This window comes from Tupaia chinensis, unplaced genomic scaffold (assembly GCF_000334495.1).
Source record: "Tupaia chinensis unplaced genomic scaffold, TupChi_1.0 Scaffold000322_1, whole genome shotgun sequence".
NCBI lineage: Eukaryota > Metazoa > Chordata > Mammalia > Scandentia > Tupaiidae > Tupaia > Tupaia belangeri.
The window spans coordinates 1,177,098-1,191,200 of NW_006159816.1; the positions used below are offsets into that span (position 1 = coordinate 1,177,098).

Sequence of the window (14,103 nt, forward strand, 5' to 3'; positions counted from 1 at the left end):
GGCCGCGGCCTCCCCCTCCTGCCCCGAAAGCCTCCCCGGACCCCTGGCTGGGGCCCAGCCTGCGACACTGCCATGCCCCGGGGGAGGCGTGGGAGCCGGGTCCTCGCCCTGGAGGGCGGCCGGGAGGAAGAGGCGTCCCCGAAGGCGGCTGCTGTACCCTCAGCGCTGTTAGGGCCCCCGCAGCAGACCGAGACAGCCGCGGAGCAGATTCTGCTCCGGGGCATCTTCGAGATCGGGAGGGGCAGCTGCGACGTGGTTTTGAGCGAGCGAGCCCTGAGGTGGCGGCCTATTCAGCCCGAGCTCCCTGGGGGTGAGTGCCGGGTCCTGGCGCCTTGATCTCCCCCCACCTCGCGCAACTCCAAGGTTCTCCCCCTATCCGCCCCCTCCCGCCTCGCTGCCCGCCCCAGGTACATTCCCGGGACAAACGTCGCGCTCAGCTTCTGTTCTGCAGCTCAAAAGAAAAATGAGCCCCAGAGGGAGCTGATTTACAAATGTGGGAAGGTACCCGCTCTGCCCCTCCAAACTGAAGTTTTAAGCTATCAATTTTTGACAGTACTCTGAAGGTATAAGCCCGTTTACAGAATTTGCATCCGCATGGGTTCTGAATCCAAGTCTTTTTATAAAAAAGAATTTTATTTAACCTTATTTATTATTATTATTTTCCAATTTGATCAGCTAGAGAAAGAGAAAGTGGTGAGAATGCAAGCCACCAGGTCAGGGACTCAAACCGTGGTCAACCATGTGGGAGTGTCCAGCGCCTTAACCATCACACCACCTGCTAGTCCTATTTGCTGACCTTTGAAAGTTTAACCCCAACCCTTGGGGCAGGGGAGTGTCTCCAGATCCTCCCAATCCTCATGTTCTTTGCTGTTGTCAAGGCTTCTTTGGGTTCTGTCTAGAAACGTTTGATGTTTAATGTTGACCCTAGAACAATATTGAATCAAACGTTGTGGTAGTTACATCATGTGGTTTACTTGCATGTACCTTGTATTCGTTTAGCGACATAACCTGTACATACTCATCCGTAGGATGTGAGTTTTCAGTACAAGAATACACTGCCTACAGATTAAATCAGAGCAATTAGTATATCCGCTCTCTCAACCATTTGTCATTTGTGTTAAGAATATTCAAAATTCTCTTTACTCTAAGCTGTATACTAAATTACTGTTACCATTTTGTAGCAGAAATTGTTCTTCTTACCTAGCTAGAATTTTTCATTAAGCATCTTCATTCTATGCCCTGCCCCCCTCACTGTCCCCAGCCTGTAATGGTCATTCTTCAACTCTCTGCTGCTTTGAGGTCATCCTTTTCAATTTAACCTGTGAGTGAGGACAAGTGGTATTTCCCTTTTTGTCCGGACTTACTTTCCTTAACATAATGTCCTCCAGTTTTACTTGTTACCTCAAATGACAGGAATTTCTTCTTCTTAATGACTAAAGAGTATTCCATGGTATATGTCACCACATTTTCTTCATCCATTCATCTGTTGATGGGTACCTAGGTTGATTTCCTATATTGCCTATTGCGAACAGCACTGCAATAAACATTAGGATGCAAATATATTTTTTCCTTAAAGGTTTTTGCCTTAGGACAGGTGTACTAACTAGCTGGAGAGAGACTGTGAGAGGGAAAGTGAGAAATCACCCTCCAGAGGGGATGGTCACACGGCAATCTCTTCTACTTCATTCCCCTCTCAGAATTTTGGGAACACATGCGCAGACACCTGGTGTGATTTTCTTTTATTTTATAATTATGTTAACTTAATTTTATTAATTATTATTAGAACAGAGAGAGAGTCAGAGAGGGAAGGAGAGGGAAAGTGAGAAAGCAAACTGCCAGGTCTGGGACTTGAACTGTTGTTGACCATGTGTGAGTCCAGTTCCCCAACCACTACTCCACTCACTGACCCCCCCCCCCCCCGGGTTGTTTTAAAAGCCACTGTGTCCAGGACTCAAACCACAGTTGGCCATGTGAAAGTTTGGTAGCTTAACCACCACACCACCTGCTGGCCCTGGGTGCAAATATCTTTACGACATGCTGGTTTCCTTTCCTTTGGATATAAACCGGTAGTGGGATTGTTGGTTGATGCAGCAGTTCTATTTTTAGTTTTGGAGAAATCTCCTTACTGTTTTCCATAATAACATTTGTCTTTCATTGACTTGAAATTTTAGTTATGTCGGAAAGAAAGCACTAGGTTGTTATTTACCACAGGAATAATTCAAGTCTTAGTCTAGAGATGACTTGGGGAAAACCTTGGACTGTGGTACGTGGCCTCTTTCATTTTAAATTAATTTCTTTTAAAAGATGGAATCTCAGGATTAGCAGATGGCGTAATGTTTATGTCTCTGGACTCCCACGTAGTCGACTATAGTTTGAGTCACAGACCCAGTGACTGAGAACTCACACCAGGTGTATGTGCGTGTGTGCTCAAGATCCCGAGAGGAGAATGAAGGAGAAGGGATTGCACTGTGACCATCCCCATAGGGGGTGATTTCTTACTTTCTCTCTCTCTCTCTCCAGTGAGCGCACGTGCCCTTTAGCAAAATCTCTGTCTCTCTAAATAAAAGATGGAATCTTGTTGTGTTGGGATTCTGTTGCCTCAACCTTGAGTCACGGATTACGGTGCACACCATTTCCTGCTTTCCCCTGTGGACCTATGGTCTTAGCATCTTAGCTGGGCCTGCCGTAGCAGCTGGACCCACAACCTTTTATTTCTTTCCATTTCTTTTTGTAAAGTTAAATACAAACTTAAGAATTTAAAAAAGAGGTTTCCCCCTATCGGAAAGCAAGACACAGCGTGCTATTTATGCTACAGAATAGTAAAAGTCCCTGCTTTAAAGTGTCTTGTTCCAGTCTATCAATAAGAAACCAACTAATGGGGCACCCAGCCCTGGTTGTGAGTGAATTCTACTTGTGCTGCATGTGCTGTGCTTGCTCACTTAACAAAAACTACCTTTGACCTTAATTAAAATGTTTCCAGCTGGTTCTAAAACCCAAGATGAAGTATTTTCTTGGGCCTCTTGAAGATAAAAGCCAAGACTATGGATATAGAATTATTATGTTACTTTTTAGACCAGTTTAAATTATGGGATATAAAAGTTTATAATTTGAGTTTAGATTACTCCAAAGAGCAAATTTAACCTACAATGAAGCAGAAATACTGTGGAATTAAAATGAGACATTATACAATGGAGGTCATACAAATCAAAGTTGTGATGCTAGTACACAGAAAATTAAACAAGAACATGAGAAAAAAAATGCTATGTATTTAGAGAGAGATTTTTGCTATAGGGCACATGCATTCACTGCAAAGCCACAGAGAGACAGAGAGACAAAAAGCAAGAAATCACCACCCCTTAGGGGAGGATGGCCACACCGCAATCCCTTTTCCTCTAGTCTCCTTTGGGACTTTGGGCATGCACACATATGCATGCATGAGGTGTGTTTTAATCCACTGGATCTGAGACACAGACCATGGCTGACTATGTAGGAGTCCAGTGATGTAACTATTAAGCTATCTGCTGGTCCCAAGAAATGCTACTTTATACTGAATGGTGATTGAGGAAAAACAGGGTTATTTATTGCTCCTGGCAATAGAATTTAAAAGACATCTTGACTGTTTTATAACTCTAAACATGGCAAGTTTTGGTTCATTGTTTACTTGTACCCTAAAACCACCTTTTTCCCGTTATGTAGATATATTACTTTTTCTTTACAATTAATACCAGTATTCAAACCACATTCGGCCTTTAAATCACATTGGGCCTTTTAAATTGTTGACACAGATGCCTCGTACCTTAGTAAGTACTTCTATTTAGAGAGGAAATCAAGAGATGTTTTAGGTAGATAAAATAATAGGAGTGAGAAAAGAGAAAGACATATGAAGCTATGTGCTTAAATGTGAGGAAATACTCTCCGAAGTTGAATTAGCTTAGATATGAGTGATAGACAAATGAATTGGGCTAGAGAATGGAAGAGAAACTACAATACACCAAAGTTATAATACTTGGGAAGAGGTGGTATGGTAGGAATGTAGTAGGGGAGACTTATTTCTATTTCTGATTGGCAAGTTATTGGCTGTCCCAGAAAAGGATGGGAGTGTGGGAGTTCACTAGACATCATTAGATCATACATAGGAGATGCTTGCAAGACCACTCAATTTTATACTTATAGCATCTTAGTTATTTTCACTGACAAAATGAAATACAGTGTAATCATTTCCTAATTTTCTATCTTGAGTAATGAGCAAAGACACTAATGTATTTTATGAGGGCTATCACTGCCAAAATCGAAACTAATTGCTGGTCTTGTTGGCAGGTAAATGAGTATAACCATAGTGATGGTAGTTCCCTTTATTGGGTTCAAGGGTGGCTTGGGATAATGGGTGTGGTGTTCTTTTCTGTAGAAGTAAGGCTTGTGAGGAGAGACTGTAAGTCAAGATGGAAGGCATGACATATAGTTATTTATTTAGACAGGAGAAATGTTTTAATAATGTTAGATTTAGTCAATCAAGATAATCAACCTGATGGCATATGCTACTTTAACAAACTAATATTTTGGTATGTAGTGTTAAGACACTTGCTAGATGCTATGAAAATGTGAAATGATGACCTGATCTTTGCTGTCAAGGAGATTTTACCTCTTAGAAAAGATGGCTCCAAACAATAAGACTGTATGTCACCACACATTTGTTCATCAAACATTAAGCATTTAATATGTTTTGTGAAAAGATATCAAAATCTATAATATGTAGGCCCTGAATTTAAGGATTTCAGTATTCTCAGAAGAGAGATATTTATTATCTTTTCTAAAAAATGTTATTGTGGGGCCAGCAGGTGATGTGGTGGCTAAGGCACTGGACACTCACTTGGCTGATGGCTATTTGAGCCTGAACCTAGTGGCTTGTTTTCTCACTTTCCTTCTCTCTCTGGTGAGTGCATGAGCCCTATAGCAAGTTAAATAATAATGATGATGATAATAAGTAAAGTTAAATAAGTAATTAAATACTTTATTGTACAGGGGATTATATATTTGAGAGAGAAAGAGAAAAAGAAAGCACTCCTTCCCCCATTGGGGCATGGTCATGCCACAATCCTTTTTCCTCGAATTTCTTATCCCATCAGGATTTTGCACACAGGCATGTGTATCTGGCATGGTTTTCAAATTGCTGGGGCCAGAGTTCGAACCACAGTCAGCCATCTGGGATCTAGCTCTCTCTGTACAGTGTTTAACCACTACAATTCAGAGCCTGGCTTGAGAGATTTATTCTTGATGGGAGCTTCTTCATGGAAGATCAATTTGTTTGTTTAAGTCTCTGTTTACTTCCAGAAAGAACTTAAATTGATTAGTGTTTCATGAGAGGTTACGGTGGTGTTTAGTTTCCTAGGGCTGTGGGAACAAATGACCACAAACTTGGCTTAAAACAACAAAGCTATTCCTTCACAGCTTTGGAGTCCAGAAATCAGAAATCAAGGTGTCACACTTCCCCTGAAGACGCTAGAAGAGAATTCCTCCTAGCCTCTCAGCTTCTGGTGCCATGCAGTGTGCCTTGGCTTATGGCTGCATAACTGATACCTGCATGTGTCTGCACATGGCCTTTTCTTCTGTGTTTCTGTGTCCCTCCTCTTCTTATGAGGAGGGTAGTCACGGATTTAAGATCCACCCTAAGTCTATGATGATTTTTTTTTTGAGAGATATTTTGCCTATAGGATGTGTGTGCTCACCAGAGAGACAGAGACAGAGAGATAAAAAGTGAGAAATCATCCCCAGAGAGGACGGTCACACCTCAATCCCTTCTCCTTTATTCTCTTCTTGGGATTTTTGGGCATGCATGCACATGTGCCTGGCGTGAGTTTCAATCTGTCAGATCTGGGACTTGAACCATGGTTGGCCACATGGGAGTCCAGCGACTAACTATTAAACCATCTGCTGGTCCCTGAGATGATTTTATCTTAACATCTTTGACTTGATTACATTTATAGAGACTTTATGTCCAAATAAGGTTATATTCTGAGGTTCAGTTGGACCTGAATTTGGGGGTGGGAAGCACTATTCCATCTAATAAAGGTGTGATAGGAGTGGAAGAGAAATAGGTTGAAATAAAATGAAGGCATAAAGTGGAAGGCCATTTTCTGGAGGTAGTGACTGGTAGAGTCTGTCAAGGTATAGCAAGAAGAGAGTATTTAGTGAATACAGGCCTGAAGACAAAGATAAGGAGTATAGGTTTTATTTAGTAGTCTGCATGAAGGGTTTTTTTTTTTTCTTTTTTCCCTCTGTGTTTAAACTCCTGTTGTCTGGCTCACAGTGTCTTTCTGTATCCCACATTCTGCCATGGTGATGGTCAGATCACAATCATAAAGCTTCAGACTTTCTGGACCTCTTCTGTTTCAGTGACTTTCACCTTCATTCCATTTCATTTGTCTCCACCATGGCCACAACCCAGATGTTAATCATCTCTTTTCAAGGCCAATCCCTCCCATCTTTTCAGCCACAACTGGAAATTTGTCTCATGTATTTCACCCTCTTCCTTAGATTTTCAGCCTTCATACTCTACCCGCTCTTTCAGTTAAATGTAGTGACACGTTTAAGACTCTCCCATCCTGACTCCTGCTTTCATCCTTGCAAGCTTCTTTCTAGCTGCCTCTTTTCTCACTTGCTCTTATAAGTGCCTAGGAAAAAGGTTTCCATTAGTTCACCTCTTAATTATTCTCAACCATCTGAGACCTGCCTTTGTTCTCTTTCTCTGCTGAAACGGCTAGGGCAAAGGTTAGCATCAATCTTCGGATTGCATGATCAAATGGGAAACTTCAACTCTTATCTCTGGATTTCTCCTACATTTGGCTTTGGCTCAGCTGCCTTGGTTTCTTTGACATCACCAGCACCTCATGCCTTAGTCTTCCGTGTGGACTTCATGCTATCTGCCTGTCTAATTCTGGTCTTCTCAGGGAGTCTGGTCTATTCTTCCCTGCCATGTGCTCTCTAAGTGTATTTTCATCTATTGTCCTCCACCTTCAGAAGTCCCACACACTTGCTATGTCCAGAAGAAGACCAACTTTTTTTGTTCCTATGTCTTGTATCTCACACTATAGTTCTGGAATGGAACTCAGAAAGTTCCATGATTCAAATTCTGGGTCAGAACTTTAACTTTGCTTTTTAGGTGTATGTGTGTGTTAGATCAATAACAATATTTAGAGTGAGAATTCCTTACAGTTTATATAGGCTGGATTATAGAATTGCATATAAAGTGGTATAAACTGTGGCTTAATTTATAAAGGAATATTTAGAAAGCAACCTGGAAAGTTATCTAAGACAGGATTCTAAAGGTCACTCCAGCCTCACTGTCCCATGCTCATTGCTTCGACTCAATCACCACTCCTACCCTAAGTATTTCCCAAATCTACCTTTCTTCTCTGTCCAGTCAATCACTTTCCCAGCTCAGGCATTTATAATCTTGTACTTGACCTACTTCTTCACCTCATTTGAACCTTTGCTCTGATGTTACATTCTGAGTAAGGCTATCCCTGATCATCTGCTTAACATTCCCTCCTCCTGCATCTTTCTGGCTCCCTTTGCTGCTTTCTATTCCTCAGTAGCAATTACCTTTTCCCATACTGTGTAGTTGCTGTGGTCTGTGCTCTACACCACTACTTCACTTCAAGAGGGCACAATTTTTTGTCTGTTGTGTTATTTACTGTCCTAAGAGGGAATAAATGGAATATTCTTATTAGAGCAACTCAAGAAGAGTCTTTAAAAGGCAGGGTTTGTAAAGCTATAGGCAGGATGTAGGAGTGCTGAAGTACTCTTGGGACTAATAATTGATGAGCAGGAGATATCATTCTTAGGTCCCGAAGGGAAAAGTGTGGAAACACATGGCCAAGTCTGGATTTAGAGAGACTACGTGAAGAAGGCCAATAGGAGCTGTGGACTTTGCCAAATCACAAATCTCAAAGGGAGGGCCCAGGGACTGAGTTATCCAAGCTCCTGTGTTTCTAGTCCATACCACCATCCAAAGTCTCCTAGATGGCAGAGGGCAGGGAGCCACTTGGTGTAGTTCATACAAAGTGGACTACAAGGGCAAGAGCCGGTGGGAAGACTGGAAATTGGATGTAGATGGGACATAGAAGGATACTCGGTACTGTTTTGTTTGCTTCAGCACCCTGGAGAGTGATATAGTACTTGATGTTTGTTGAGTAACTGACTTTGTTACTGGTTTACTAGACTCATAAGGTTTAGTTTTGCCTAATGCATTTAAATACCAGTTCCACATAATCTACAAGAAGAGTATCTTCCCCTTTTGTATCAGAATTCTTTTAAAAAGAGAATTTTGCTGTAGGGTGTGTGTGCTCACCAGAGAGATAGAAAGTGAGAAATTACGCCCCCCCCCTCCCAAGGGGGTTGGCTATGCTGCAATTCCTTCTCCTCCATTCTCCCCTCAGGAGTTTGAGCATGCATGCACATGCGCCTGGCATGAGTTTCAAGCTGCCGGGTCCAGGACTCAAACAGGGATCTACTACATGGGAGTCCAGCATCTAACCATGATGCCACCTGCTGGCCCCAGCATGAGAACTCTTTTAAAAAACAGTATTCTTAGCTGGAACCTCAATACACAACAGATGGAAGTGGAGGTACTTTGACTAGAGTAGTGAGTAAGAGACCTTGAGTCAACACAGACACAAGTTTGTCTACTTGAGTTCCCCCCTTTGCCTAGTGGGAATATGACAACCCTACAGGAACGCACTCAAGTCAGGCCTGGGATGAGAGACACACATACTCCTTAATATGGAAGAGGTTCTCATGCCTGGCACATGCGGTCTTGCTGTATTTATTTCCCAGTACTTTCCTCATGCACCATATTGTTATGGAAAGAACCACTAAAATAGTTCTCCATGTACTGTATCTCTTGACATGCTTGCTCTTCCAGCTGCTGAGAACTTGTTTCCTTTGTGCTTCAGCGTTTGAATGCTACATATTTACATTGATGAAAATTCATTACAATTTCACATTTACCTTTAGGCATAATTACTTATCAAACACTGAGACACTGAACAAAACCTTGTATTTTTTTCCATTTGATGATAAGCTCCTTGAGAATATTTTCAACTTCTATGAGTCTAGGATTTCTAACAAGAGCTAATGTTGGCCCACATCTCCATTGTGAGAGTCATGGGAAGATGGTTCCATTGTTTTCAGCTGCCGGATAGAAAGCAGGACACAGGTAGGTCAGGATACCACTGCAAGAACATAAACTCCATGTCCCAAGAGATATCATTGCTTTTGAAATTCTGTTGTATTGCCTACAATGGAACTGATTATCTTTCTTTTAAAATCCCAAATTAGCACAAATTGTGGGATGCTATATAAGGTAATTGCCAAGCTGTCTGTGACCTGGGTTGGAGCAAAATCCTTATGAATTGAGAGATCGGGTGAGTTTTTGAGGCTGAATGCTAAGGTCAAAGACGTCTGTGTCATGAGACATGAGACCCTGCCAAGGCAGAGCAGGTTAAGTGCAGTTGCACAGTTCCTCCCCCATGTGGTGCCAGGGGCTGGGCATGAGGTGTCAAAATGGGAGAGGAAAGCCCAAAAAGGGGACACAGGCAGATGCCACAGGTTAATTGGCATATTTTATAACTTAGCCCTTCGTTTAAGCTGTTGCTGTTGAATCAGAGGTTTTCAGAGCTTAGTACTTTCAAAAGCAGCATGGATTATATATTGCATTGTTTAAATCTCAACCAATGACAACTTTTAGGAACGTGTGCTTAACAGTCATGAGTTTTTATTTCAAATGTTAGACGGAAGCAGGAGATTCAAGCATTTTTGCGTACCTCCATAACAGGATCTGTTTATTGTCCTATTTGAGTCTATGTATTGTTTTCTGTTTTAGTTTTAGTTTAGTTTTTTTTTTTTCTGTGAGATTTTTACTATAGGGTGTGTGCACTTGCCCAAGAGACAGAGAGAGATGAAGAGAGAGAAAATGAAAAATCAGAGGGAATGGCCACACCACAATCCCTTCTCCTCCATTCTCCTCTCAGGATTTTGGGCATTCACAGTCATGTGCCCAGTGTGAGTTTCAAACCACCAGGTCCAGTATTCAAACTGCGTTTGGCCATGTGGGAGTCTGGTGCCTTAACCACCATGCCACCTGCTGACTCCTTAGGGTTTTTTTTATTGCCAGAGGGTATGTGTGCTTACCAGAGAGAGAGAGAGAGAGAGAGAGCGAGAGAGCAAGAGAGAGAGAAAGTCTAAGAAGGCACTCCTCATGGGGAAAGATTAGTTCTTTCTCTTCCATTTCTCTCCTTTTGGGATTATGGGCATACGTGCACATGTGCCCAGTGTGTTTCTCAAGCTTCTGGGTAGGGCTCAAACCATGTAGTCAGCCATGTGGGATCCAGCTACCTTAACCTGGATATACAAGTACTCAATATAGTGTTTGCATCTGTTTCCCATAAAGGAAATGCTACTGATGGGGAGAATAAGTGATAGGTAGGATTAGACAATATTAAATTCACATTTTAGTGTATTTTAAATGATCAATTTAAGGATATCTGTGCAAGGGCTACCATATGCCCCAACACTATCTCACGTTTGGAACATGTGTCTCCACACTCCCTCAGATATCTTAAGTAATGGCTCTGTAGGGATGGGCAAACACTATACATGTGTCTGTGCTGATATGTAATTTTCTAAAATAAGACTTTCACAAAACATTTCTTTCTTTCCTTTTTAAAGGATTTTGCCATAGGGTGTGTGAGCTTGCCAGAGAGGAAAGAAACAGAGAGAGAGTGTGAGGAAAAGCGAGAAGCCACCCTCTAGAAGGGATGGCCATGCCACTATCCCTTCTCTTCTCTTCTCCTGGGATTTTGGGCACACACACATAAATGCCTAGCATGAGCTTTTAGTCACTGGATCCAGGACTTGAACCATTGTCAGTCATGTGGAAGTCCACTACCTTAAACACCATGCCACCTTCTGGCCCCTACAAAATGTTCCTTACTATTACTATGTGAGAGTCACTCTGATATATGTCATATAATTGTCGATTATGATTCACTAAATTCATAATTTCCTAATGGATAAGCACCTTGACGTATGAAAACACTGCAGGTTTTTTAATAGCCTCCGTCTTCCAGCTGTCTGTAATCTGCCCCATCTGTGGAAAGAAAGGTTTCAGGAGTGGCCATCAAAGGCCCTGGGATCTTGTCTCTGCAAAGAGCAAGGTTGTAACTGACTTTGAGCAAGTACTGTCAGCTCTGACCACCTGTGAAGTTTAATTAGAAAGAAAGTACGTATTTCTAAAGACTTTAGGTGTTACGGGATTTTGTTAAATAAATCCGAGTAAGGTTTGTATGGTCAGTGGGGTCAGCATTCTGGTTTGTGTGTAGAGGTGATGTGCGTTTTACAACAACACTTCCAGCCCTAATAATTTTCTAATTAAGAGAACCATGTGGGAAATGTGGGCCAAAGCCCCTTGCCTCTTTTCCACAGCTGCAGGTCATAATGATGAGAGGTAGGCAGTGGCTTCTGCGTGGACCTTGTCTTTGGAAGAGAAGAGGCTGCTTCTTAAAGGAGTTAATCAAGGCTGGGTATAAGTGATTATTTTCCTGATGGACAAAAGGGCTAGTTTATCCATACTTCATTCTATTTCATTTTCCACGTGCTAGTGGCATCCACACTGGATGACACAAGTCCTGACTTGTGGAGAGTTGAACCATGAGAAGAATGTCTACCAGCGCAGTCATTTGTTATTTCGGATCTGGAATGTGGTTTTGTTTAATAGTGACAAGAATGGGGCAGTTCTAGGAAAATTCTAGAAGATGCTGTCATTTTATTTTAAAACAAGAGTCCGGTATTTCTGTATTTTCTCATTTTTCAATAAAACTTAAGTGTCTTTGAAAGAAAAAAGTATGCTCTATCAAATTTCTGAGCAAAGATTTTATGTTAGCATAGCATCAGAATATTCTGTTCCAAGTTTCTTAAAAAATAAAATCAGGATTTTAATCTTAATTATGGTTTGTGATGATCTATTTTTTCATATCCATACTGAGTTGACACAATTTTATGTTGTTGTTCAAAAGCTTATTCCTGCCACAACTCTGAGCTCAGCAGAATTAAAGCAGCGACCAGAAAATCTCAGAGATCTGGGCTTCCAAATAAGGTCTTGGATGTTTTTTTTTTTTTTTTCCTGCTACAAGACAGTCAACATTATTTTCTTGAGTTTTTAGTTTATACAAACATATGTATTTGCTGGAAACTTAGCAGCATGAAAGGTCATGTAGAAAAATGTGCAAATGAGAAAAACAATTTTAACATAACAAAAGTTGGTGATTATCTGGGACTTAGCAGAGCAGGGTATATTCTAAGTATTAATCTGCCTAAGCTGTTTGGGAACAGATGCACGTGAAACAGATACCCGGAGTTCTGTTGTGCACATCCAAAGTGAGACATCTGTCGGTGAGCCGTGTGGTCAGAAATAATGGAAGCAGGGGTTAAATCCCAAAATGACCTATTACTCATGTGAGTTATTGAAGGACCAATTACCCAGTAAAATATGATGCTTTGATTCATCAGTCTACATATGAAGAAGAAAATGCCTCTTAAAGAAAATGGCTAGTATGTTCCTCCACTGTTAAATTAGGAGGAATTAAAAAAAAATGGGCACAGAGATTGACTTTTACCTGATAACCGTGTATACCATCTGCTGATAAAGTCTCTATTTTTTTTATAGATATATTAATATGTAAGTATTTTAAAAGACATTCGATTTTCGTTAAGGTAAATTGGTTCTGTCAGAAAAGCAAATAACAGAGTGAAGTGTCTAAAGCAGGGCAGCTCAGTTAGCCCTTCTGTGATGATGGGAATGCTCTGTGTCTACACTGTCCACTTCAGTTGCTGCTAGCTACAAGCGGTGGACAAGCACCAAAAATATGGCTAGTGTGACCAAGGAACTGAATTTTTAATTATATTTCATTCTAATTAATTTAGATTTAATAGCCACATGCAGCTATTGGACAACACAGCATGGAGAGTTGAAAATGCTTATTTTCTTTATTCCCAGGCTTTAGTTTTGAACTTTTGGACTATATAGAAAGGTATAGTTTTCAAAAAATAACCCTGGTGTAGAACATAATGATCATAAAATTTGAGCTGCCTATGTAAAGATGAAGCAACTGAGACTAGAGATGTCACAGTGGTGGAGCTCTCTGACTTTGTGTATACAAAAGAAAAAAATTTTATTGTTACTTGTGAATTAATTGACTGATAGTAAAGTCGAAGTATTGCCTATAAAAAACAGTGGCCTAACAATGACTAGTGGTAAAATATGATGCTCTGGGAGTTGGATCTATGTCAGAGGATTCTGGCTTCACATCTGGAAACATCCTTGATGAATTTGCTGGGCACATGTGTGTCTTGTGATCCAGGGCTGTCTGAAGCAGGGGGTGGATTGCAGTGTCAGGACCCTTATTGTGGGTGCTGTTTTTCTGTCTTTCTTGCTCATGGAAGAAATAAATTAACTTCTATAAACTTATTGTGTAACTTCTCCTCATTTGGATTTATTGTTTGAACTGAGACACGGAAAACTTAATCCATATTTTACTAAAGTATATTTGAAGTGGTAACTATCCCTATGAAAGTCTGAACACTAATATTATTCCAAAATATGCTGCAACTGTGTGGAATCATATGCCGAGCAAGTGAGGTGTGTGTGTGTGTGTGTGTGTGTGTGTGTGCATGCACGCACATGCATGTGTGGTGAGTAAAGGGACAACATCTCAACAGTAATAGCTTTTTATATGCTCTGGAGTTTTCCAAATCAGTGTGTGCTAGAGGAAGTAAAAGAGAAAGGAGAAAGGGGGATGGGGTTGAAGGAAATTATACCTTCTGCTAGCTTTTTGCCATGTGTACCAGAAGTTGAGGATCCTTAGTATAACAGATGATGAAATCCAGAAGTAGGCAAGCAGTTATACATACAAATAACATATCGTACACACACACACCTATCAAGCCTTTGTCTTCTCTTTACTGGCATAGTGCTATGGATTGATATTAAGCCTAAAGATAAGTCTAAAATAATGCAAATAATGCACCAGCTGGCATCTGGGAATTCCT

The 14,103-nt window shown here is 41.0% G+C and overlaps 1 protein-coding gene across 1 annotated transcript in view; it reads left to right on the forward strand.

Moving 5' to 3' along the window:
• Window positions 1-72: 72 nt before the first annotated feature.
• Window positions 73-14,103, forward strand: part of CERKL (CERK like autophagy regulator) — a 157,444-nt gene continuing 143,413 nt past the window's right edge. Inside the window, exon 1 of the mRNA XM_027773106.1 lies at window positions 73-310. Coding sequence (XP_027628907.1) covers window positions 73-310 — 238 coding nt within the window. The remainder of the gene's footprint in view (window positions 311-14,103) is intronic.